Source organism: Amaranthus tricolor, chromosome 5 (assembly GCF_026212465.1).
Source record: "Amaranthus tricolor cultivar Red isolate AtriRed21 chromosome 5, ASM2621246v1, whole genome shotgun sequence".
Lineage (NCBI taxonomy): Eukaryota > Viridiplantae > Streptophyta > Magnoliopsida > Caryophyllales > Amaranthaceae > Amaranthus > Amaranthus tricolor.
The window spans coordinates 22,399,455-22,425,639 of record NC_080051.1 but is presented as its reverse complement, the minus strand read 5'-3'; the positions used below and the strand labels follow the sequence as shown (position 1 = coordinate 22,425,639).

The 26,185-nt window shown below is 34.8% G+C and overlaps 4 protein-coding genes across 7 annotated transcripts; all 4 read right to left on the bottom strand.

Moving 5' to 3' along the window:
- Window positions 1–1,100: 1,100 nt before the first annotated feature.
- Window positions 1,101–12,816, bottom strand: LOC130813770 (guanine nucleotide-binding protein subunit gamma 4-like). Of its 4 annotated transcripts, none has more exons than XM_057679635.1 (5): window positions 12,331–12,816; window positions 3,231–3,283; window positions 3,060–3,104; window positions 2,907–2,972; window positions 1,101–1,970 (listed from the first exon to the last, which is right to left on the bottom strand). In XM_057679635.1, the coding sequence occupies exons 1-5, from the start codon at window positions 12,451–12,453 to the stop codon at window positions 1,748–1,750; spliced, it is 510 nt and encodes a 169-aa protein (XP_057535618.1). In that variant the 5' UTR covers window positions 12,454–12,816; the 3' UTR covers window positions 1,101–1,747. The 4 variants fall into 4 exon arrangements, 2 of the variants coding, with proteins under 2 accessions (XP_057535618.1, XP_057535619.1); XM_057679636.1 differs by lacking the exon at window positions 12,331–12,816 and adding an exon at window positions 4,079–4,144 and having other exon boundaries at window positions 3,227–3,283; XR_009042229.1 differs by lacking the exons at window positions 1,101–1,970; window positions 2,907–2,972; window positions 12,331–12,816 and adding an exon at window positions 4,079–4,731 and having other exon boundaries at window positions 3,227–3,283.
- On the bottom strand, window positions 9,153–9,605 carry LOC130813771 (uncharacterized). Its single transcript, XM_057679637.1, has one exon. The coding sequence runs from the start codon at window positions 9,603–9,605 to the stop codon at window positions 9,153–9,155; it is 453 nt and encodes a 150-aa protein (XP_057535620.1).
- A 3,647-nt stretch (window positions 12,817–16,463) lies between the features above and the next one.
- LOC130813768 (cation/calcium exchanger 4) lies at window positions 16,464–19,248 on the bottom strand. The gene has a single exon (XM_057679632.1). The coding sequence runs from the start codon at window positions 18,832–18,834 to the stop codon at window positions 16,891–16,893; it is 1,944 nt and encodes a 647-aa protein (XP_057535615.1). The 5' UTR covers window positions 18,835–19,248; the 3' UTR covers window positions 16,464–16,890.
- Window positions 19,249–19,676: 428 nt separating this feature from the next.
- On the bottom strand, window positions 19,677–23,345 carry LOC130813570 (uncharacterized). The gene is made up of 6 exons (XM_057679406.1): window positions 23,212–23,345; window positions 22,951–23,156; window positions 21,715–21,787; window positions 21,323–21,500; window positions 20,239–20,322; window positions 19,677–19,736 (listed from the first exon to the last, which is right to left on the bottom strand). Exons 1-6 carry the CDS (start codon window positions 23,343–23,345, stop codon window positions 19,677–19,679), a joined length of 735 nt encoding a protein of 244 aa, XP_057535389.1.
- Between the last annotated feature and the right edge of the window lie 2,840 nt (window positions 23,346–26,185).

The following is a 26,185-nucleotide window of genomic DNA, read 5'->3' as shown; positions in this document are numbered from 1 at the left end:
ATAGCAGTCAAAATATATTTCCTACATTTTCTTCTAGATCCACCCCTAGTTCAATGGAAGTGGATAGTTATTTGTTTCATCAATTTGAATTTTAAGAAAATGATGAAGTTTAAAAATAATTGTGATAAAAAATCGGCTAATTTTCAGTTTTATCCAGATTGTAAATAAATATTTTTGTAATTTTGACCTACGTACTATTGCTTTGTTGTCAATTTTTTTTTGTGCAAGTAAAAGAGTTTAGATGAAAAGAGATCTCGATTTGCTCTAGATACAATCTAGATGAGCATTTGCAAAAAAGATTAAGATCAAGCCAAAAGAAAAATACAATGCCTCAGATTGACTATGATCAAGACAATGATGACTATTATGGATATGAATACATCTATAGGATACTTCAGACCAAGATGAAGCAAGTGATTCTAATTAGACATTTCCAAGAATTGTAGTCTCTCCATCTAACTACAATGAATACATCACTCACAATTGAATTTCTAGGAGAATTTGAAATGCCCAAACTTTCTCTTACTATAAACCCTAGCTATGTAGCTCTCGAAGAATTGTACTCTCTCCATCTAAACTATAATCAATGACTGATATTTTTTGTATTTGTGGAAACAAAGGGAAAGATAAAAAGAGTAACTAAGAATTTCTTTAGTTCACCTGATCTTTTCTACTTTAATTAATTTTACTTATTAACTTGATTTTTGGTGATTAAAATTGATTTTTACCGATCATAATTGATTTTTCCTGATTGTAACTAGCTAACTGCTTTTTATTTATAAATTAATCGAATTGTACCGATTAAAACTAATTTTTAATGATTGTAACTAATTTTCGTTAATTAAAACTGATTTTTACTGATATTTCTTTTTATGGTGAACCAATTAGGACCTAATAAAAATATTTCTCGTAAGCAAATAAGCCATGCGAAACTGCTGGCATTATTTGGCATAATAATGCGGAATAGACCTATAGCATCAAGCCTGTTGAGCTCGTTCGAGAGTCGAGCCATATTGAGCTCATTTGAGAATCGAGCCATATTGAGCTCGTTCGAGCATTTCAGGGTAACAACTCTCTAGAGTTGTCTTCTCAGTTCTTAACTTCTTATGCAACAACCTTCACAGATACCTAAGTTCCTTTCTTACCAAGTTTCACATCATGCTTTGCACCATCATTCACTCCACCTTGTTCATGCTACAAGTCATTCTCCCACACTCCATACCAATATACTCAAATATCATACAATCAAGAGGAAGAGTCACATTTCAACAGTCAGTGATGAAAAGAACTAAATTATATTGAGTTTGAGTGCATTAATATAAAACCCAAACTAAATTGAATCACCTACAAGAGACGCAAATTGTATGTTAGAGTATATAACATATCCTGAAGCCTCCACTATCAGCTTAAGCTTTTGATTGAGTTGGTTCCTTGACATAGTATCAGAAGCTAACGTGACAAGAGGATATGAGTTCGAATCTCAAACCACCTCTTAAATTCAAGCCCTCTCATATGAGGGGGGTGTATTAGAGCATATAACATATTTTAGAGCGTCAACCAGCGTAATACATATAGTAAAATTGAACTAAGAAACGGAAAAAAGTAGACTCAATAATCTACATAATGGAGGGGGTCACACAAAAATGTTGCAATCCCTTTGAGATATCTACTAAGGGATACAAATAATGGCCCTACAACAATTAACTTAGAAATATGCATGAAACAAAATTAAAGGCCCATTAATTGTTCAATAGCAGCAGGAAGCACAACAACATTTCACACAATTGGGACAAAGCTTTACCTTACAACAATTCATAGAGCAAAACTTAAAAGAGCAGCAATTTTGTTTAAAGCATGAACACCCTTTTATAGCACAACATTTAGGACAGCAACAACTCTCCCTTGAGCTCGCGCTGCACCGGGTTTTTCGTGCCTGCTGCTGTTGTTTGTTCTTTGATCGACAGCATCCACTGAAACCAAATCCACGATGATTTACAACATGATTTTTTCTAGGCCATACTACCGATATCAGGTCTCTAGAAGAGGTTCAGTAAATCCGTTTCTTCACCAAAACTGAATTGTGTAACATTTAATAGAAAAATGACATCGAGTTTGTTTTATACATAACCAAAGATAGGTTTTGGTCCATCCTATACTAGTATTCTGGATACAAGTATGGCAAAGCGTTGTTTAGAGAATTCAAGGATTGCATGTTTTCTCACTACCACCTTATTTGGAGGGAATTTTGAAATCCTTCTATCCAAATACGCCGTAAAAAGTAAATCAAAATTTCACTTGTAGTGCGTAGATTTTCCCCTCATTTCCGCCTTTTAGCTATGAGAATGATATTTAGGGTGTAAGTATTCTAGACTTAAAATTCAATCTTTAGACTCTGCCACATTAGATTTTCACTAATTTTTATCAACTTTTATATTTATTCAGACTCATATAACATTCTTTCGAGTCTTACACTTAAACCCTAGACTCACTAGTGAACAATTTAGAAACTTGCCCATCTGAAGATTCTTGCTATTGGTTTTTAATCAAGATTGCATGCAGAACTCGTCATTTTATTCGGTACTTCACCAATGTGAGTCTTGTGAGGATAAATGCCACATGCTTTGCTAATCTTCTCGCGAATCGTGAATCGAAAAAAACAAATTATGGTTGGTTTTTGAGCTATTTTTGGACAAATTTGAGCAAATCGCGAATTCAAAAAGCGAATTAGCCGGTGAATTTTATTACAGTGTGAGCATTCATTGCAAAACTCGATGTATGACTAACATTGTTGACACCATACCTTTTTATGTGGGTAAGATCTAAAACAAAGAAACCGGAAACATCCACGGCACACTCTATACTTACTATATACATAATCATATCAAGAAGAAAACGAAGAAAATTACCTAATTCTCATACACAAACACGAACACAAACACGAAGAGTTTGACTGATTAGGCTTCAGATTTTTTCTGCAGATAATATCAGGAAAATATATTTAATTCCATGTCAATACTCAACAGAAGCACAAGAAACCAACATGTGAGAAGTAAACATACACAGCTATCAAGGGATCTTGTTTTGTTGCAATGAAGTCATTGATTCTGTAAGCGTTACATCGAACAAAAAAAAGACTTAGATTAATAATTTGACGATTAAAAAGAAGCAAAAGATGATAACATGAAGACGTTAATGAAAATTAAACGATGTAGTCAATGAGCCATACATACTCTTTGCAGCACCCAGAAGTAGGCTGAACTTTATCGAGTGACTGCAATTCCTCCTGTTTATCATAAGATCATCAGTATGCTTTTCAACAGACAGAGATTTTGTTGAGAGAAGTTCGAGATTTTCACTTAAATGAACGTAGAAATCATACGTTTTAAAGTATATATTTAAAAGACATCAATATTCAATAGCAAGTATAGAATATATTTGGTGTGAAATTAGAACGTGTTACATGATTTAATGGTGAATTCACTTTTCAAATTAGCAATTTGCTCAAAATAGCCAAAAAATAGCTTAAAACGACTATAATTCGCTTATTTTGGTTTGTTCATGCTTTGTGTGTTGTGTTTGGTGTTCTTTCTTTCTCGTCCCATCTCCCTTCTCTTGTTAGTCTATACCACAACGAATTGCTACAACTTGTATCATAGTGCAAAAATACGGTTTTGAACATGGCCATTGGCCACAATAACGATCGCAAAACGGACCGATGATTTTGCAATTAATGCAGCCTATATTTCGGTCGCGGTAAATTCAAAAACCTTTACAATACGGTCGCGATATGGTAATACAGCCCTTTTTTTCACTATTGTTCATATAGCACTGCTTTGTTAATATTTCAAACTGTTTTTAGAAACATATGTTTTGATCCTTGTAATCACTAGAAAAAAGACTTAAATTCAAAAAAAACTAGATATTATCATTATCATTTTTGTGAACTTAAAGATGCAACTCTCAAAACAGGTAGTAGAGAACTGCATAAAAACCCAATAGACCCGGCCCATTGTATAATACATCCTCATAATCTTATTATAGTTTTCCAAAAGACTTAAACCATATTATATATTCTTACACATCAAAGGCTGAAAACATAGGAATCACATAAAACTATTATTAGTTTATATCATTTGGGATCAATCAGAAAAGCCTGAATTTGGGTTGCCATAAGCAGGCTCCTTCCCCTTTCTCAACCCTTTTCTCCCATACTTCTCAGTCTTATAGCCAGGGCTATCCATTACATCCTCTATTTCCGCATGAACACCCGGATCATTACTGTCGTAAGTAGCATCGAGCACAATCGAACTGTTAACAGCTTGGAAGTTGCTGTTCACATAAGTACCCAACCCACCAGATGATTCATTGTGTTGATCTTGTATCTTATGATGATGATTCAACAATTCACCCCTCATAGTAGCCCCCGTATTAGTCCCTTCTATCGTTATGATTCTAACCCTGTGTTCATCATCATCTCCTGAGTGGGGTGCACTTGCACCCTGCTTGCGGATTTGATGAAGGTTAGTTAGGCGAGAGTTTAGCGCAGAGATCATGTCTCTGACCTCGCGGTCCATGTGCGTGTGCCTCTCGCCTTTAATTGAAGGTGGGTTTGGGTTTACTGCCTCAGAAGACATGGATGTTTGATGTATCGGAATTGTTAAAGGAAATAGTGTAGGCAAGATTTTGATTTAATGGATAGTTTTCTGATGGGGGATGTTTTTGAATAAATGATTGATTATATAGATAAAAATAATGCTTAAAGGTTATGTAGAAAAATCAAATGGAATGCCTTAAATGCCAATTTAAGTATATTTTTAAAGAAAAGTGATCTTGTTAGATGGGGAAAGGATAGTTTGATGCTTGGTTCATCAGGAACATTCTTAGGAGTAAAACTGTAACACAGAAGGTGATGATAAGTTGAAAAGATGACAACAATGGCTCTTGCCTTGTATTGATGATCAGAAAGCTTATGTATGGTTTACATGATCTTGCTAAATAAGGAAATCACCCTAATTACTTCCAATTGCCTAATTATTGAATATACACCAAAGATTATATTCTAAACAAAGATATTTCCTAAATATATTTTCCCAATTAACTAATATTCCCGTAATACCCCCCTCAAGTTGGAGCATGAGGATCACGGATGCCCAACTTGGAGAGTAAGTTATCGAACTGCATTTTTCCAAGCGCCTTAGTAAAAATATCAGCTAATTGAGAGGAGGTAGAAACATAAGATGGAGATATTAGACCTTCATTGATAGCATCTCGAACAAAATGACAATCCACTTCTATGTGTTTCGTCCGTTCATGAAAAACTGGGTTCTTTGCAATGTGTAAGGCGGATTGACTATCACAAAACAGTTTAATTGCTTTAGGATGATGCACTCCTAAACTTAACAACAAACCCTTCAACCATTTTAACTCACAAGTGAGGGCAGCCATAGATCGGTATTCGGCCTCAGCCGATGACCTTGAAACGGTATGCTGCTTCTTTGTCTTCCAAGACACAAAAGATTGACCGAGAAACACGAGCCAACCTGTAAGAGAACGTCGAGTAAGTGGGCATGCAGCCCAATCGGAATCACACCATCCTTGGAGAGTCAAGTCACAATCTGCACTCAAAAGAATACCTTGTCCCGGTGTCCCTTTCAAATATCGAACGACCCTCAAGGCCGCCTCCCAATGCTCACTTCTGGGTTCTTGCATGAACTGAGACAAGATGTGAACAGAATATGCCAGATCCGGACGAGAAACAGAGAGATAAATCAATCGACCAACAAGTCTCCGATACGACTCAGGATCATTAAGTAATTCGCCAGTGGCCAATCCAAGCTTGTGATGCTGTTCGATGGGAAAGCCAACTGGCTTAGCGCCTAACATCCCTGTTTCAGAAATAATGTCCAGAGTATATTTTCTTTGACATAAAAACAAACCAGCAGAACTCCGGGCTACCTCGATACCCAGAAAATATTTCAAAGGGCCCAAGTCCTTCATTTTGAAACAATCACTGAGATAGGACTTGAAAGTACATAACGCAGCGGAATCGTTCCCAGAAATAACAAGATCATCAACATATACTAGTACATTAAGTTGTATACCTGTCTTAGTATATGTGAACAAGGAATAATCGGAGTAAGATTGAAGAAAACCATATTCTTTCAAAGCTGTGACTAACTTGGCAAACCAACATCGGGGAGCCTGTTTCAAGCCATACAACGACTTGCGCAATCGGCATACCAATTTGGGATCAGAACTCTCAAATCCGGGAGGCAATTTCATATAGACTTCTTCATCCAGATCACCGTGCAAGAAGGCATTATGGACATCCATTTGGTGAAGTTCCCAGTTCTTAGAGGCGGCAATTGCCAAAAAAGTGCGAACAGTAGTCATTTTGGCGACGGGAGCAAATGTTTCAGTGTAATGAATACCTGCTTGCTGATGATTCCCAAGAACAACCAACCGGGATTTTAGTCGTTCAACTGCACCATTGGACAAAAACTTTGTCCTGTATACCCACTGACTGCCAAGAGCTCTTTTGCCTGGAGGAAGTGGCTCTAAGGTCCATGTAGCATTGTTTTCAAGAGCACGAATTTCTTCCTGCATAGATTGTCTCCAACCATCGTATTGCATTGCCTCCTTAAATGACCTCGGATCATTGTGACTAACTATTGCTGCAATAAAATTTCGGTAATTTACAGAAAAATTATCACAATGTATATAATGTGCTAGAGGATACGGAGTACCTGAAGGGTGATCAGAAACGGAAGCCGGGAGAGAAGGACTATTAGCAAGAGCAGTGTGGGTAACATGATCACGGAGCTTGACAGATGGATATTTTATACGAAAACCACGGCCCATATTTTCTGTGAATTGTGGGGGTTCTTCTGGGCTAGCAGCAGCAGCAGGAGGCTGCTGAGTTGGTGCGGCAGCTATGGTTGGGGGTTGCTGGACAGACGCTGCTGGCGTGGAGTTGCTGCAAGGAACAGTTGCCGTGGGTGAGCAGCTGGGCAAAACCTGCTGCGAGTTGACAGGACGCCTATGATCATGTCGTGTACCCACCCCCCCTTGATCATTACTATGCAACTCATCATCACATTCGTCATCACATAAACCAATGTCCGCAAAATCCTCATGAATGACACCATCAACACTAGACTCAATAGCTACACCATCGTGACTAGCAAACGGAAACACATTTTCAACAAATTTAACATCTCGAGAAATAAGAAATTCCTTCGTATCCAAATCATACAATCTCCAACCTTTTTGTCCGAAAGGATACCCCACAAAAACACACTTCCTACTCTTACTAGCAAACTTGTCACCTTTCGTGTTTTGATTGTGAGCGAAACAAAGGCAACCAAAAGTACGAATAGCTTCAAAGGTAGGTGCTTTATTGAAAAGAATTTCGAACGGTGTTTTGTTTTGAAGAAGAGGTGTGGGTGTACGGTTAATTAAATGTGCCGCACCAAGAATACACTCGCCCCAAAAATAAATTGGCAAGTGGGCTTGAAATCGTAAAGCTCTCGCGACACTCAAAATGTGTTTATGTTTTCTCTCCACCCTCCCGTTTTGTTGTGGTGTACCAACACAAGAGGTTTGAAAAAGAATGCCATTATCACGAAAATAATTGAGCAAGCATTTAAATTCAGTCCCATTATCACTTTGCACAATTTTAAGACATTGGCCAAATTGTCTATCCACCATAGCTACAAAAGACATAAACATCTGAAAAACTTCCTTTTTATCAAGCAATAAATAAATCCATACAGCCCTTGAAAAATCATCCACAATGGTCAAAAAATAACGAGCACCACACGATGACTCATGTCGATAAGGACCCCACAAATCACAATGAACTTTTTCAAAAATTCGAGAACATTTATTATTACTTAAAGGAAACTTGTCTCTATGGTGTTTAGAACGAAAACAAACTTCACAATTTTTATTCAAAGTACTCTTGGATCTACTGACATGTGGGAGAGACTTAACTACTTTCTCAGAAGGATGTCCCATTCTTCTATGCCACAACTCCACATCGGAAGTAGCTTCAATTGCAGACATCATCTCGGGTTTGCTGAAGTAATATAGTCCATCCCGTCTAATTCCCGTTCCAATCAGAGCCTTCATTTGGTCCTGTATCAAGCACACATCAGAAGTAAATGTGACAATTGAGTGTAAAGCATCATTAAGTTGTGATACAGAAAGTAAACTGCAGCTTAAGTTAGGAACATATAGGACATGATGTAGAGTGATCGTATCTGACAAAGAAACGGATCCCTCCATAGATGCAATAACAATATCACCATTTGGCAAACCCACAGGACAATGTATATTAGTAATGTCAAACAACCAAGAGTATTCTCCAGTGACATGGTGAGTTGCACCGGTATCAATGATCCAAGAAGTAGTATCAAACTTACCACTTAGGCGATTTTCCGCAATTTTATCATTACCAAAAAGACCCATGATGGCTGTCCACTGTGCTGCCGTGAAGACTTGAGCATTTGAAGAGGGCTGGCCACTGTGCTGTGTCACGAAGGAGGCTGCATCAAACTGCTGCCAGCTGCTGTCTGCCGGATACACGTGACACTGACTGCCGCCAGCTGCTGCATTAGCGCGTGCCATCCCGCGACTTTGATTCAGAGACTTGTTGCCTCGAATCCCCACGGTCCATCCTTCGGGATAACCAACAATTTCAAAGCAGCGAGAACGGTCATGTCCTCGCTTTTTACAATGAGTGCATACCTGTACAGCATAACAGTTTGAAGCCAAATGTCCCGACTTCTTGCAATGAATACACACGGGCTGATCCGAGACAGGTTTAGCAGCGCCCCGAGCCCTACCCACTGGTGCACGAACAGCAAATCCCACGGGAGGTAAGGGTTCGTCTTGGGCACGTGCAAAGCCACGTACAAGTTCTTCTTGGGAGACTTGTTGATAGGCTTTATTCAACGATGGCAAAGGATCTTGAGCAAGGATATTTGACCGAATGTGTGCATAATACTCGGAATATAGACCAAGCAAAAATTGTTGCAACATATCATCTTCACGGCGCTTAACATGTTGCTTACCAACATCACAAGTACAATGGCCACATTTACAAAAAATTAAAGGTTGTAATTGTGCAAGTTCATCCCACAAAACTTTCAATTTTCCAAATAAATTGCGATAGACATGGTTTTCGTTTGCTCACATTTATTAATTTGAGATTTCAATTGATGAATCCGAGGTCCATTCACTATACAAAACCGTTCATGTAAATCGTCCCACAAGTGTTTAGCATTATCATAGTTGGAAAGCATAGATTTTACCTCAGGATCGATTGTATTCATGAGCCATGACACGAGCATACACTGTACCACGACCCAATCCTCCTTTGTTGCGGGTGACACAACATCCGTAATCGTGCCATCAAGAAAACCGAATTTACGCCGAGAACAAAGAGCAACTTTAATGGCATGAGACCATGAATCAAAATTATCAAGTTTAAGTTTAATGGGTGTGATAAAATCCCCCGGCCTGTCATGTGCACCGAGGTAGAAAGGAGTATTAATTTCAATTTTTTGTGATGATGATAGCGCACCATCATAACCGGCCATGGCTTATCGGGAAAAAATGACCCGCTCTTGATACCATGAAAAGATGACAACAATGGCTCTTGCCTTGTATTGATGATCAGAAAGCTTATGTATGGTTTACATGATCTTGCTAAATAAGGAAATCACCCTAATTACTTCCAATTGCCTAATTATTGAATATACACCAAAGATTATATTCTAAACAAAGATATTTCCTAAATATATTTTCCCAATTAACTAATATTCCCGTAATATAAGTGCACGCTTATCAGAAAGCCAAAGCGACAAAAGCTCACGGAATAAAATTTCATCTACCCCTCATTTCAAGTTGAAAAAGAACCTATGCAGCATGCATAATTCTTGCCTAAAGTATACTCGTGTGAGGGGGCGTCATAGAGTATATATAACATACTATAGGGCCGGGGTACAACCATCAGTTTGGTTAGGTTGGTCACTACAAATTGTTGCACATAGGGGTAGAGCAAAAATTGACAAATTCAATGAACACTTTGTACAATATTAAAAATTATGATATTTTTCTAATAATTTTGTATTTTTAATCACCTAATATATACTAATTGCACAATGAAATCATTATCCTTTACCACCCTATTACAATTTATCATTTACTTAAGGGAATTTGGTCTTGGTCTTAGGTCTATGTAGATGATCCATATATTTTGAGATTTAGACCAATACATAGTTGTTCATGCTTTTATAATATTAATTTTTAATCTATAATATATATCCATATATATATATATATATATATATATATATATATATATATATATATATATATATATATATATATATATATATATATATATATATATATATATCGATTTAGGATCTAATAGAAAGGGGTTTGAAAATAAGAAGGATAGGAAGGAATTTCATCCGTTAGATCTTAGATCAATGGTCCATATTGCACGCGATTCAGAACAGAAAATAAATTGTGATGTTTTCTTAATTAATATGTGATACTTTCTGTATAAACATGTGTCACTTGAAATTGTGATGTTTTCTAAATTAATATGTGATGATTTCTTCATAAACATGTGTTACTAGATCTTCTACTAAGACAACTTTTTTTAAACTGTTAGATTTTAATCAATCAACGATAGCTACTCCTTCCTATCCTTCCTATTTTGACACTCCTTCTTATTGGATCTCTGCCCTCTCTCTCTCTCTCTCTCTCTATATATATATATATATATATATATATATATATATATAATTTGGATCATGTGAAAACTGAAAACAGGTGTACATCAAAGGTTGAATGTTGTATATAGTCCGTTGACAATTTTGTAAATAATTAGACATTTGCTAAAAGGTGTACATACATTCAAAGGTATACATATTCGAATGACAGTTTTGTAAATAATATCGATATTTTCCTTTATAAAAATATATGTACACCCTATAAAATAGTATGTACGACTTTTGTTATAATATAAATATATATATATATATATATATATATATATATATATATATATATATATATATATATATATATATATATATATATATCTCAGTCTGATTTTTACTTTTCACCACTTTAATGGTCTTCACCGAATCATATATATATATATATATATATATATATATATATATATATATATATATATATATATATATATATATATATATATAATATCAAAATAACGACGTTACAATGGAAAAGATGAAGTATACATTCAATAAGTTTGATCGAGAAACATCATGTGTTTTATAACACTAATATAATTTAGGGTGTTAACTAATTTTGGCATAGCAGTATTTTTTAAAAATACTTTTCTTCTTCTTTAGACTAGAATACTACTCCCTTGGTTCCTAAGTATATTTTAATATTTTATTTTGGTTCATTTTAATTTTTGTTCACCTAAAAACAGTTTTATTTATATAAAAATTTTAGAAAATATTTCCAACTTTTTCTCCATTAAGTGTAAATTCAATAAAATAATAATTAATATACTTCTTTTGTTTCAATTTACAACTTTTTCACTCAGTCCAATGCATCAATTTAATTCTTAGGATCTCTAATTATGTATAATAAAAAATGTAAAATTAATAATCTTTGCAATAAAATGAATCTAACGAGATCTTACTTGATTATATTTTACCCTATAAATTAAAATCAAGCACAAATTAAGAATGGTAATTAAATAATGGCATTATTCTAATATTGCGAATAATTTAAAATGGAAAAAGTAGTTATCATAAAAAGATTTTACTACTTTAACTTCGTGAATATTTCTCGTAAGAACACCTTTAATCCTTTATGTTACCGAAAAAGTGACGAGTGTACAACACGAAAATAACGAGGAATAAATTGCTTAAAGAAACAAAAATAACGAGGAATAAATTCGCTTAAAGAAACAAAGATTACTTCCATAGTCATGTAAGGCAAGACGTTATTATTAATAGCAATCTCATAAAAAAAAAACATGAGTAATACTCCTTTCAATTCAGCACTAACGTTCTATTTATTTTATGCACTTATTTAATCCTTAATATCTCTAATTGTGCATTATTAAAAATTGTGCATTATTTAATCCTTGCATTGAGATAATCAAATAAGATCCCATATGACTATATTTTAACTTATAGATTAATAATAAAATATAAATTAAAAGGAAGAGATCCAAAAAATAAATAGGACGTTAGTGCTGAATTAGAGGAGGGAGTAGTTGATTACGAAGAAGAGAAGAGAAGAGAGTAGAAGAAAAAAAAGTACCTGAAGGAAACCAATTTCCCTCTCTAAAACCTGAAGTTTAGCTTGGTGACGACGATTTGCATACAATTGAATTAATCCAGGTGGTGACTTTGGCATTGGCATTGGCATTGACTCATCCCCCATCTCTTTCTTTCTTTCTTTCTACACTCAACAGATCATATATATCATTATTTGTATAAACCTAAATACTCATGCACATATTCTGGAGAGCTAAGGGAGCAGGCTAAACACCAAACATCAAAACGACGTCGTAATAAGTGCATTCACAATGTGGCACCATAATAAAGTTGAACTGATGAATAAATGAAGAGGACTATAATCAGAGCAGAAAAGAAAGACTGATATGAATGAGACAGTGCAGATGTCACGTGACTTTTACAGAGGGAAGTTTCAAATTACGAAATTGACCTTCAAGTTTGTTGAATTGGACGGGGTAAGACAGGAAAAGGGAAGATGATGACAAAATGACACGGCGGAGAAAACGGTGTCGTACTAAACATTGGGGGAGTTCGAGAAAAGGAAGTGAGGTGTTGTTAAGTACTCCAAAACGTGCGTTTACTCAGTTTTATTTTAAAATGACGTCATTTTAAAAAGGAATCTAACTGTTTTTCTTGGATTTCCTCACAGCCGCTTTCTCCACTTTCTCTTTATCTGTCTTGGATTTTTCACTAACTTTTGAGTGTTTCAAGGTTGTTTATTTTGATATGGGGGGAGATGTTTAAAATAAATTTAATGATCTTTGGAATTAAATTTGATTAAATTGGCTTTAAAATGAATTAAAAATAATGTAAAAATTAATATGAATATAAAATTCAATTTTTGAACTGATTTAAAATATATTACCCAAATAAACACTTCTAACTATGTGTTACGTCTATTTTAAAAATATTTGCAAGTGATTGTAATATATTATCTCGTAAAATATTACTATCAGTTGTAAATATAATAAAATAGAAAATGCTATATTACAAGCATTAAAAAACAGGTATATTTGTGATAGAAAAATCATGATAACCCTCTTAAATCATTGATTAAGTTGTGAAGTGCATAGCAATGTAAATAAATTTACATATACTTCTTCTGTCCCACTGAGATTGAATTAAATAAAAAGATAGTGATTTTTAAAAAAGTAAAAAAAATTGTGAAAATGTAATAGTATTGTATTAAGATATAGAATAAATTGTGTGTTGAGTTTAAAAGAAGGTATTGTTGTCCATTTTGAAATAATAAAAAGATGAAAAATTAAAAGAAATTGAGGGAAATAGATGAAGTAACTTTGTAGGCTATACATAAACATTAAGTAATATGATATTAAATTGGATATCAAATCATGGCAATTACACGTTTTTAAGGGGCCAATGAGAGTTATACGTTGTTAGCATTTAGCAAGCATAATTTTAATAGATTTAGTGCCTCACATGGGAGTGGTGAAATCCATTAACGGACTTCTTTTGTTTTTAATGCCTTAGATTATACTTGAAAACCCACAAGAGTAGGCTTCAATGTTGTCTATAAAATTCACTTTATTCGAGAGAGAAAGTGGGCGTGGTTTCATGATTGTCATATCCTCTTGCATGTTCTAAGAGTATTTATCTATATGTCATTGCTTGATTATGTTAGTGGCCTAGTGGGGTGTTAAACCCTAATTCCCTTTTTTCTTATTGTTTTAGATTCCTTTTAATTGAGTAGTATTTACTTTTTAGATGATACTTCCTCCGTTTTACTATACTTGTTACATTTGACTTTTTAAGCAATCTAATATGTTATTTTAGTCATTTATATATTAAACTTTACACATTCAGAATTAACCGCAATATATAAAATAAGTTTGAACGATAAATAGTGTCAATTACGGTAATATAGCGAGTAATTCAAAACGAAGGATGTATAACTCTAACGATCCGTTTCGGTATTAAAAGCTGATAATGAGAATGACTTGTAGTGTAAATTTTCGTAAAATGTACTATGCAATTCCAAAATAGTATAAATTTTCCATCACCGCCTAATACCATATTTTTAAAATGATAATACATTAGAATGTTTTTTGTAAAAATAGAGATAATTGAAAGAGACTAATCATAATCATTGAAATTGTAAAGAGTTTTTTAAAAAAGTTACACTAATTTTTTATTATAATTTCCTCCACCATTTAATATCGACTACTAAACACACCGTAAATGATATAAAATTTTTGCGGAATTCGACCAGTATGTGCTAAGATATTACTACTATAACAATAGCCTACGAACTTCCGGTATTACACAAGTGAAGGTTACCTACGAGAATATACAATGAATGGGTACTAACATCGACAAGTCGTTGTTCACTTAGGCAAAAGTGCAATTGTGGTAAGAAACATTGATGAGTCATAGGCTACATCTAAAAATTTTACTCATTGAGCGTGTAAAGTGTGTAAAGAATCCGATCGCACATGACCCCTTAAATTAGAAACCTACCTAAGATATTAGTTGATACTCTCTCCTATGCATCACAAGTGTCTCATTTATTTTTTGATACTCTCTTACTCTTAATTTGTATTTTATTATTAATCTATAAATTAAAATATAGTCAAGTGATATCTTGTTTGATTCGTCTCAATGCGAGGATTATTCATATCAACTTTTCATAACTTTTTAATTATGCACAATTAGAAATATTAAGAATTAAATAAGTGCATTAAATAGAGTGCACAAAGCAAATAAGACACTTGTGGTGAATAGGAGGAAATATTAATTTACATTCCCCCCCCACACACACACACACATATATATATATATATATATATATATATATATATATATATATATATATATATATATATATATATATATATATATATATTTATTTATTTATTTATTTATTTATTTTGTATGCTAAGCCAAACCAATGGCTTACACACTTCATACTATCTCTCTTAAACTCTTCCATGCTCATTCTAATTAGACTTTAATTTTCTCTCCCTCCACTTATTTTCCTCCAGATTATATCTCCATGTTTGAAATGCCTTCTTGTAATGTTGAGCTATAAGCCATAATATCTTTTGAACACAAAATACAAAACACTAGCTTAGGAAGAGGAAATAACCATGTTGGTGAACCTCATCAAACATGGCGTAGTTGGCTATTTATTTCTTGCTCATTTCATTTTATTACTAACATAAATTTGTCATGTACATTAGTACACCTTTAAGCTACTATTTCAACAGCTCTTAGTCTTATTTTCTACTTTTGTACTTCGTTAGATTAATGAATTGTGAGGCATTGACGGTGTGTGGTAAATTGCTTCTTGAATTAATTTTTGGTTTGGCTTTTGGCTTTTAGATTGTTGATCGAATAAAATGTCAAAATGAAAAAGGTAGTTTGGTTAGTTTTTTTCCATTGACTTTTAGCTTAATGATCGACTCTTTCTCTAATAAATAGCCAATAGCCAATAGCCAAGAGCCAATAGCTCTTATCTAAATCTACCAAAGATCTATCAAAAGAGTTGATTTATTCAATTAGCTTAAAAGCCAGTAAAAGCAACCTAATCAAACAAGCCTTTGCTAAACACCCTATCTCTTTCACTTCTTTTTCCTTTCACGGTTAATCTCCCATCCCCTTTCCAAATACCAGAGTCTCGCCCTTTGAGTCCAAAAGCAGTATTGGAGAAATGAGGCAGAACTAAGGTTTATCAAAGTACTTACAAAGGTGCAATGGTAAGACTAACAAGTAACAACCTTTTGTCATAGTACTTTCTAATATCCTCATAAGCAAGCAAATCATAATTCCCAACTAAACATGTTTTGCTTTTCTAACCATCTAGTTATCCACTAGTACTTAAATGGAATTTGAGCCTTTATTGTCAAGTAGTGTACAAAGATAGGTTTTGCTGATACAAACATAAAATTGATTGAGAATTCAGAAGGCTGAAATTTCAGTTCTTGAACACCAATGAAAGGAGTTTATTTTCATTCTATCAAGATAAACCTGAGACCAGAGTTCCTCAAGTAACAGTCGATACTCGATAGTCAATACTACATTTGTCTCAGGTGCAGACGTACAGTTATCAAAAACATGCAGTAAAATTGACATAGCAAGCAATGAGCATATAAAAGAGCATAACATATTCCAAACAATGTGAAAACAACACACCCCTCAAAAGAATTATATTTCTATTTTCTAACACAAATCAGACTTTAAACAAGTTTCATATACTTACTTTTTTGTCTTATTTACCATTCTGAGTAATCTGATTAACATGTCAGTCAAATAATGGATTGGCTAAAAAATGAAGTATTACAACTTACAAGTGAGTAAGCAGAGACCATGTCCAACTTTAATCAAAACAAATACTATCCTCCTAAGTATCAAATACAACAGTGGGGTTGTCATTTACAAGTATAACTCACTGCTACTCAATCCGAGTTCATAATTAGGAGTAAAGCTAATAGTTCGGAAGCTCATACCTGCAAGATGGTACTTATGTCAATGCAGTTCAATCATCTCCGTGGCTTCTCCCGTTATCCTTTTTCCCTTCTGGGGTTCGTCTCTTTATCGGCAACATGAATGTACTTTTCTTTTCTTACGGTAGATCACCAGGGCTAATGAAATTCGCGATCTTGAATGAAAGAAAAATCAGGTACAGGGATATAAGACCGATTCCCAACACCTTACTAGGTCGCATGTCTTTCTTGAGTAAAACTATGATTGCCCAAATCAGACCTGCTAACAGAAAACTAATTGTGTAGAACAAGCTACTGTCTTTTGGAACTATATATGAAGCGGGACTAGCAGACCAGGCACCAAGCAGCAATGAGATTCCAAGTCCAATCAGTGTGTTAAACATGGGACCGGCATAGCACCCTGAAAAGGCAATCTGCACTCCATCCCCACCATTCAATGCCAGCGCAACATCTGAAACAAGATCTCCCATAGAGTTTCCCCATGCCAAAACAGTTAATCCAAGGATTGACGGGTTGATTCCCATAATAATGCCTAGTGCCACCAAGAGACCAACAAGTTCACTCGCAATCATGTAGAACCACACAATGCTCATAAAGAAGCCTCCAAGAACCCATGGTAATAAGAATCTATGTGGTGGATGATCCGGAGTGGTGTAACGATATGCAAGGACTCCAAGCAAGCAGCTGAGCGCCAATCCAATGATGTACACAAAGTCTTTGCTAAGAGAACCAGGATTCTCAAGAGTGCTCCATAGAATCACAACAAGGATAGGGGCTAATGAGGCACTCGCAACAGCATACAGCTTTGACCATGATTCCTCCTCCACCATTGGAATGGTTAATCGCCTTGGAACAGATAATGGAAGCTCCAGGAGTGAAAATAGCTTGGAGCAAGAAGAGAAATAACTCTCAGCTTCTCGTCTTTCATCATTCCAGCCCCAAGGAGGCCTTTCACCATCCGTTTTCAAAGACTGATGCGAGTAAATCGCAACATTAGAAGCCCACATCCACTGTGGTAAGGACGGATGGAGACAAGGCGCATCACTCTCACTCTCAAAGTCAAGCAAGGGACTATAAATAGCATCATCCTCGGAACCTCCTAGAGTGTAAACACTTCCTTTCAAAGGAAGCAACGGAGTGACAGCATCTAGTTTCAGTCTCTGAGCTTCCTTTCTCAACAACTCATTTGCAGCAACAACAAACGCATAGAGAACATATATCATCAAAAAAGCAATAGCCACACCAACAGTTATCCTTCCAACAAATAAAATCAACAAGAGTGCAATAATAGTGACAAGAAAGAAGCTAAGATCTCTTATGAAGCATCTCCGATCAATTTGAAGCTGCTTATTAGCCACCAAAAGCGAAACAGTCCCAACAACAACACAGGTCACAAAAACAGCCCCACCCAACACACTATTCAACCCAACCTCACCAGCACCGGTCCCTACAAACGCAGCAATACTTGCAAACACATCAGGAGCTCCATTGCCTAGCGGAAGGAGAGTGACTCCAGCAACAGTAGGCGGAAGATTCAAAATACTCGAAAGCTTCTCTAATGAACAACAAAAGTAATCAGCAGCAGTATTACCAAGAAGGTAAAATAATGCTGCAAGCCAAATCCCTAGAACAGCGTAACCCAGCAAACCAAGTCTTTGACACTTACAGTAGAAAAACTGCAAGTAATCGAAGAAACCACCAGTAGAACATTCCGGGTGTGCCTTCAAATATTCGCAATGAGAATCAAAACCCACATGATCTCTCAACCCAATACAAAACACTGCTCTTTCTCCACTCAAAACAGACCCATTAACAAAATTTGTAGAATTATCAATTATTTCAGCTGTTCTACGACGGATTATTTCAACATGGGTCGAACCATTGCCAGAATTGACAGGAAAGGACCATCGATTATCATTCACAGAAGTTTGCCTAAGTAAAGGATTTCTGAGTATATCTTCTCTATTGAAGAAAAAGAAAAATAAGATCACTGCACATAATACATTGAATATTCCACGAAATTGGGATTTTCTTCTTGGATTAAAAATACCTAGTTGCGCCATTTTTTGATTTCCGAATAACTACATCTAACAAAAGGGAAAGTGTCTAGGGTTTCAATTTGGGGGGAATTGAAACCCTAGTGTATTAAAAGTGCAAAAATGAAAAAAAGGGCTAAGCATGAAATTGAAATTCTTGGTAGTAATTGGGAAAGGATTACCTTGAAAGAAATTTTTTAACGAACAATAGCTTCCTCAATTAATTCAAATATGATTGCCTAAAATCAAATTTCTTAGAATGATTCCGAAAACTGCTTAGTCCAAGCAAATCTTTGTCGTGAAAGAGCGATTTTAAGCTTGTTTGTGAATTGTAATTGTCGAAATTGCCAGGCTTAGAAAATTCCTGGAAAATGGAAATTATTGTTTTGTGTGCGCGATGTGGGAGAGAAAAGCAGCAGGTAACGTGGAAAACATGAAGATGAAATTGTAGCAAAATTCGAACAAAATAAGCAAATTAATATAAAAAATTCTTAAACTAGATATGAGATAAATTTATTTTTCAAAATAAGCACAAAAATCTTTGTGCTAAGGTTTGGGATTGTTCGGTGTTAGTAACAGCGAACAAAAAGAGATTTGGTCAAAAACAAGTCAAGCTCTATATTCACTATTAATAACAACGAACAAAGGCAGACTTGGTCAAAGCAGGTCAAACCTTTGTTCGCTGTTACTAACAGCGAATAAAGATTTGACTATAAAAATGTGAGTAAAAAAAACTTTTGACGGCATTTCCTTTGAAAATCTGAGATATGAAAGATAGACATACTCAATAATATGAGCTTAATGATAAGAAAATCCCAACATCAACCTTGAATAATCTACTACGACGGAATAAATCATCGCCAACTTTTTCAATCATCATGCTCGACATGGATCATGGTTTCAACGTAAACGCATGAGTTTGAAAATATCTGAAATAATTTAAAAGTATACAAACTACAAAGACAAAGCATCGGAGCAATTCGTTCTTGAATAATTGATACCTGGTGAATGATGAAGTAATAAGGTATTTATATCTCATCATTTGATATTCCTAAAAATGTCTCAGATATCCTTCTGATTGTGTCATCATCGGTTATAAGGTACTGTCTTTGTAGAGTCAGCTACAAGTCTACATCCCTATGATGTGACAGTTTTTCATTGGCTTCATGGCGGTGCACTAAATACAATAGATAACCTTTCCCTCTCTTGGGGGTTAATGCATGGTTTCATCAGAAGGTGTCTCTAAGCCTTACCACTTGAGTGGTCTATGTACTGTAGTTTGTAAATATACTCCTTACTCAACTTTATAATTAATGCACCATCCATATTATTATTATTATGTAATACTCTTTCCTTGTTCAATAGCTATTAATCTTGATTTATCAATAAATATTTGGAATCTGATTTGATTATTCTGATTCAGACACTTACAAAACCATTCACGAGTTTTAACACATACTTAACACATTCAAGCACTCCACAATACATACTTAAGTTCACTTCTAAAATAGCATACTACATTAGTTTATGACTTAAAAGATGCATTTAGACCAACCAGTATACCAAATGAGTTCAATAGTAAAACTACATTATAAGAAGAAATCTTTTGTGAAATGATACTAATTTAACTACTAATTAAAATTCTAAGAATAATAATGATACCATAATATTATACTGATTCCTTTGTCCAATATTATATGCTATATATTCTTCTTTTATCCCTCTCATAGTATTTATTATAATTTTAATTTTGCCTATGACTAACCGTCTTTTTTCAACTATCATTCACACATTCAATTTATGGGAATATCCTACATGATAGCATTGTGATTTGGCAAAACGCGAATGACACAATTTTTAAGTTTTTTTTTCACATGGTAGCAACAAGGTTATAATTTTACAAATTAATCCCTCCGTTTCCTAATGTTCTTTCCGTTTAGAATATTCTATTATGGGGAGAGAAATTAGATTAAGATTTTTAAGAAATATCATCATCATCATCATCATACCCAGTGTATCCGCCCGTAGAAAAACCATAACCAGGGTCTAGGGAGGGAAGGACGGCGGCAACTCATACCAAAAAGGAGAGTGCGGCCAAAGAGTCCCTCAACTCGAGGGAAAACAAAAAAGTTCCTGCAACGAAAAGAGTTGAGTGAAGTTGAAGCCACCTAGGCAAACCTGCATAATAATAATAATAATAATAATAATAATAATAATAATAAAAAGAAAACAAACGAGAAAAAGCCAGTAAACAAGAACACCAACAGACAAGTGCAAGGGATTAGTAGTCCGAAACACGAATGAGGCGTCTCCAACTAAACCTATCCTTGGTCAAATCCTTAGAGAGGTATAACTCACGCAAATCTACTTTTATTTGCTCCTCCCATATTTTCCTAGGTCTCTCTCGGCTTTTCTTACCCTCTACTATGATGCTTTCTATCCTCCTCACAGGGGCGTCAAAAGTCTTTCTACGCATATGTCCAAATCATCTCAATCTATTTTCGCGCATCTTTACCGAAATAAGGTCAACCCCTAGCCTCTCTCTAAACTCATGGTTCTTAATTCGATTCATCAATGTGTGACCACACATCCACCTCAGCATACGCATTTCTGTAACTTTCATCCTATGTTCAAAAGTCTTCTTTATAGGCCAACATTCTATTCCGTACAACAAAGCCGGCCAGATTGCCACTCTGTAGAATTTATGTAACACCCCATCATTTTATAACATCGTTATTTATTCTTATAATAACTTTTGAAGATTTTATAGCTATATTAATTATTTTGAATTAGTTTAAATTTTTTTCATATATGATGGCCTCTTCACTGAATTGGTACCCCAGTATGTTAATTTTTTTTCGAAGTTAGGATCCAAGAGGGTCAGGTGGAGGGAGTATGAGCTCATACTTTGCCATGGGCGTCGGATGACCGATAATGCCCTTGGCCTTGTCACTATGCCATGAAGTGGAGAAAAGATTCACTGATAAAATGTTACTGATTGATAGAAAGTTTATTCATTCATAGAAAGCTTACACATTGATAGAACGTTTACTCATTGATAGAAAATTTATTCAATGATAGAGTAGTTTATGCTAGTGAGAAGTGCGCTTAAGTTAAGTTACAGAGTTACCAGTCCCAAAGATAGACTATGATCACACTTACTTCAAGATAGACAAGCTCTATAAGGTCATGTGTTAGGTACTCTGTTAATGCCTTGATTGAGTTGATACTATGCGTGTTTTACAAGAGTTTATGTTTTGAGAAGAGGAGTGTGAAGACCTGCATTCTATCCAAGAGCACATGGTTCGGGTTGGAAGTGACGTAATGAGATTAAGAAGTATACGTGGACGATAAACGGTTACTGTTTACTGTTTGTGCTTGTGTCTTATGAAATCATCTTATGTTGTGTATAACATAATGTTATCTAGTAGTTGACCTTATTATATTTGATGCTAGTTACTAACGTGTACTTGTTTGTGTTTATGTTTGATTGTTTGATGACTTTCTATAATTGTCCTGCTATGACACATTGACCTTTGGTCTGATGTCGAGCAGTAGGAGGATCATAGACAGGCGTAGCAGGTATTGGAGCTTCTTTTGCATCATTGCATTGCATTGGAGGAAAGTGATGAGGGCGAAGCATAACCTGTGTCATACCGTTATCTTTTGATTTTGTAGCGCTTGTTTATCTTTTGTAAATTTTGGTTGTATACATTAAGTTATGAGGCCTCCTTCGTATTTTTGTATTTCCGCTGCGTAGTTTATAACTTTGTATGGTTTTAAAGAGTTAAGTCATTTCAAAACGTAAGCATTGACACTGGAACCACAATCCATGCTTGGCATGTTGATTTGAGAAGCCGGCGATGAATTATTCCGTCGTGGTGTGAGATTTTAAAGGCAATGATGTCTTAGATTAGTTTAATGTTTTTATTGTGCTAATTGCTGTACCACATGTTCGATTTTTAGTAGAGATGCTGCCGAAATTTACTCACCTTTTTAAAGCTAATCTTTAACGTATACGTATATTCTTATTCTTTTTCTTTTTTTTTTCTTTTCGTGTTATGTAACACCTGAATTTCCTCCTGTCCTTTACGATTTTGGTTTCATTTAAGGGGTAGGAAATTTAAGGGTGTTAAAATTTACCTTTTAATCTACTTGGAAACTTCTTATCGCACAACACTCCGGTGGCTGTTTGCCACTTGAGCCAACCCGCTTGTATACGGTGAGTAACATCTCCGTTAATCTCCCCATTACTCTGAATAATCGATCCCAGATACTTGTACTTGGTTGTACTTGTAACAACTTCTTCCCTAATGGACACCTCTGGCTCTCCAACCGACAATGTCCCACTAAAGTCGCATCATAAATATTCAGTCTTCGTACGACTTATGCGCATTCCGTTACTTTCTATGACTTCCCTCCACTCTTACAGATTTCTTCCTAAACTCCTCTTTAGTTTCTGTTACTAACACGATATCGTCAGCGAATAACATGCACCACGGTATCGCCTTCCAAAAAGATTTAGAAATCTCTTCCATAGTGACTGTAAAAATAAAATGACTTATATATTATATTGTTTGTAATATTTTATGATGTGTATATAGAAATATTAAGACTCAAAATTTACTTTAAAATTGTAAAAAAGTAAACAAGAACAATAAAATAGATTGGTTGGGTGAGTACGTAGCAAAATACATTAAAAAACATCCAACTTCCATTAACTTTAATATAATTTTATATTTTCCTTGTTTGTGTTCAATGATATCAATTTTCTTATAAAAATTTGATAATTTCCTTCAACACCCCACATTATTCATCTTCCCTAAACCCCTTTTTCCTTCCCTGAAATTCTGAAGCTTGTTAATCGATGTCTCCCGAATCTTGGATTAATGGCTTTCTAAAGCTTGCTCATCTTCTCTCTCTGTTCTGAAAAAAAATCATTTTTAAAAATAAAACTAATATCATTAAACACAAAAAAGGAAAACGTAAAAAATATTAAAGTTAACAAAAATTGAATGTTTTTTAACGGATTTTGCTACAAAATTTGTTAAATTATAAACTTGTTGATACCATGTTGAAAAAAAATAGAAAATTATTATCAATCACATTTCGCCAAACTATAATACTACTATGTAATATTTTCTTTAACTTTCTTTGCGTTTCTTCCACATATATTTCTTATAATTCTCTATAAAAAAACATATTTTTCCTTTGAAACATAATACTCTAATATATTAATAATTAATATTTACAAAAGTAAAACAAGAAGTGAAAAAAATATTTTTATTGTCTCGAATCCACTAACTTACACTAATCAATTTATAGTCCCCAATGATTGATGCACACTTTTTCAATATACAACACGTCCATACAAGAACTTCTCTCAATAGGTATACCCAAAAGACGAATTCTTTGCTAAGATAGTTTAACAATGAAACCGCTTAGTATAGGCTCATGAAGGCATGGCCACGGTCCGGGTTGGTCCGGTTCCGTTCCGGTTCCATCCGGTTCCGGTTCCACCCGGTTCCGGTTCCATTTGGAACCTGTCGCGAACGGTTCCGGTTCCGGTTCCGGTTCCGGGCGGTTCCAAACGGTTCCTTGGCGGTTCATGAGGCGGTTCCGGCAGTTCCAACTCATGGGACGGGCGGGTCGGACCATCGGTTCCATTTTTATTTTTTCTTTAAATATTTATATAATAAAAAATACTATAATATCGCGGACGTACCTTTGATGATTACTTGACTATTAGCGAAATTCATTGCACGTCAAGTTGTCATCGTTATTGAAATATTTACTAAAAAGAATGAAAAAAATAAATTAATAAGAAACGAATCAATGATAATGTCGATAAAGATGATTAATAAAAAAAGAGGGAGAAAATGGACTTGAACCTAGTACCCAAATGAATACTAAGCTGCCTACGTATCCCGAAGGAATCAAAGCCCACGTAGTTCTTTGTCATACCTTTTATTTATAGTTGTTGAATGTTGATTTATCGTTGTCGTTTGTCGGATTGATCCTATTCGTCTTCGTCGTCATCATGTGGTTGATTAGATGCTTCCGCTGACTCTCCTCCTGACGATGATGCAGATGTATCCATCATCATCCATGGATCATCATCGTCGTCTTGATCATCATCATTCCTTAGTCCTTGTGTTCGAATCTCCGCTTGATCCCAATCTTTCTTGCAAACACATATTTGAATACTATGTGGAGCAAGACGAGATCGTTTTTCGTCCAAAACTCTTCTACCTGCACTAAAAGCAGACTCCGACGCAATTGTTGACGCGGGAATTGCAAGAATATCCTTTGCAATTCTCGATAAAATGGGAAATTTAACAGATTTTTCTTTCCACCACTCCAAAATATCATAGATACTTTGGTCTATTTCAAAGTGGTGTTTAAGATAACTATCTAGTTCTAAATATGAGGTCGAGGAAGAAGAAGATGATCCTAGAAAACTATCATCTTGAGTCATTATGTTAGATATTACCGAATTATAGTAAGAGGGACGTGCCGAAACGCTAGCACGCCTAGACATATCGCGTTTCGGGTTATATACACTAGCGTAAAAATCATAGAGTTCTGCTAAATATTTTTTACATGTTCCTACATAATTATGTACATCAGTAGACGAGCGATCTAACGATTGATAATAAAATCCTATTACTTTAGTAAGGACCTCAGTTTTAAAACGTGGGTCCAAAATGGTTGCGATTCCATAAATATAAGGAAAATCGGTAAAATATGCTTGCCATTTTTCCATCATATCTGCAAGAATCAGCCTCAATTTTGGGTTAGTATCTTCATGTGTATATTTAAGGAGATGATAAAAAATAGTAATACATTCACTTATTACTAAGTGAACGTTCGGTTCATAAACATAAGAAAAAATCTTAGTCGCGTGGTCATACGCTTCTAATATGTTATGTACATCTATAGCTAATTCCCAAGTGTCATCAGCTATGAAACTATCTGTACACTCACTATATAGTTGTGTTATTACTGGACGATAAGCAATCGCCTTTCTTAATAAATCGTTGGTTGAGCCCCAACGTGTAGGAGTATCTAATGACCAATACACTTTTTTAAGTTGGTATTGGTCACATAATTGTTTATATCGTCTTTTTATTTTTCCGATCCTAAGCCATTTCACTATATCCCTAATTGGTTCTAATAAATCACTTAATTGTTTTATGCCTGCTTGGCAAGATAAGTTAATTATATGCGCACAACAACGTATGTGTAATAAGCTACCCCCAAGGATTAAACTAAAAGCAGGTTCGTTAAACAAAAGTTCTATACATTTAATGTTCGCGGTTGCATTATCAGTTGAACAACAAAATATTTTATCTAATAAGTTCCATTCTCTACATAT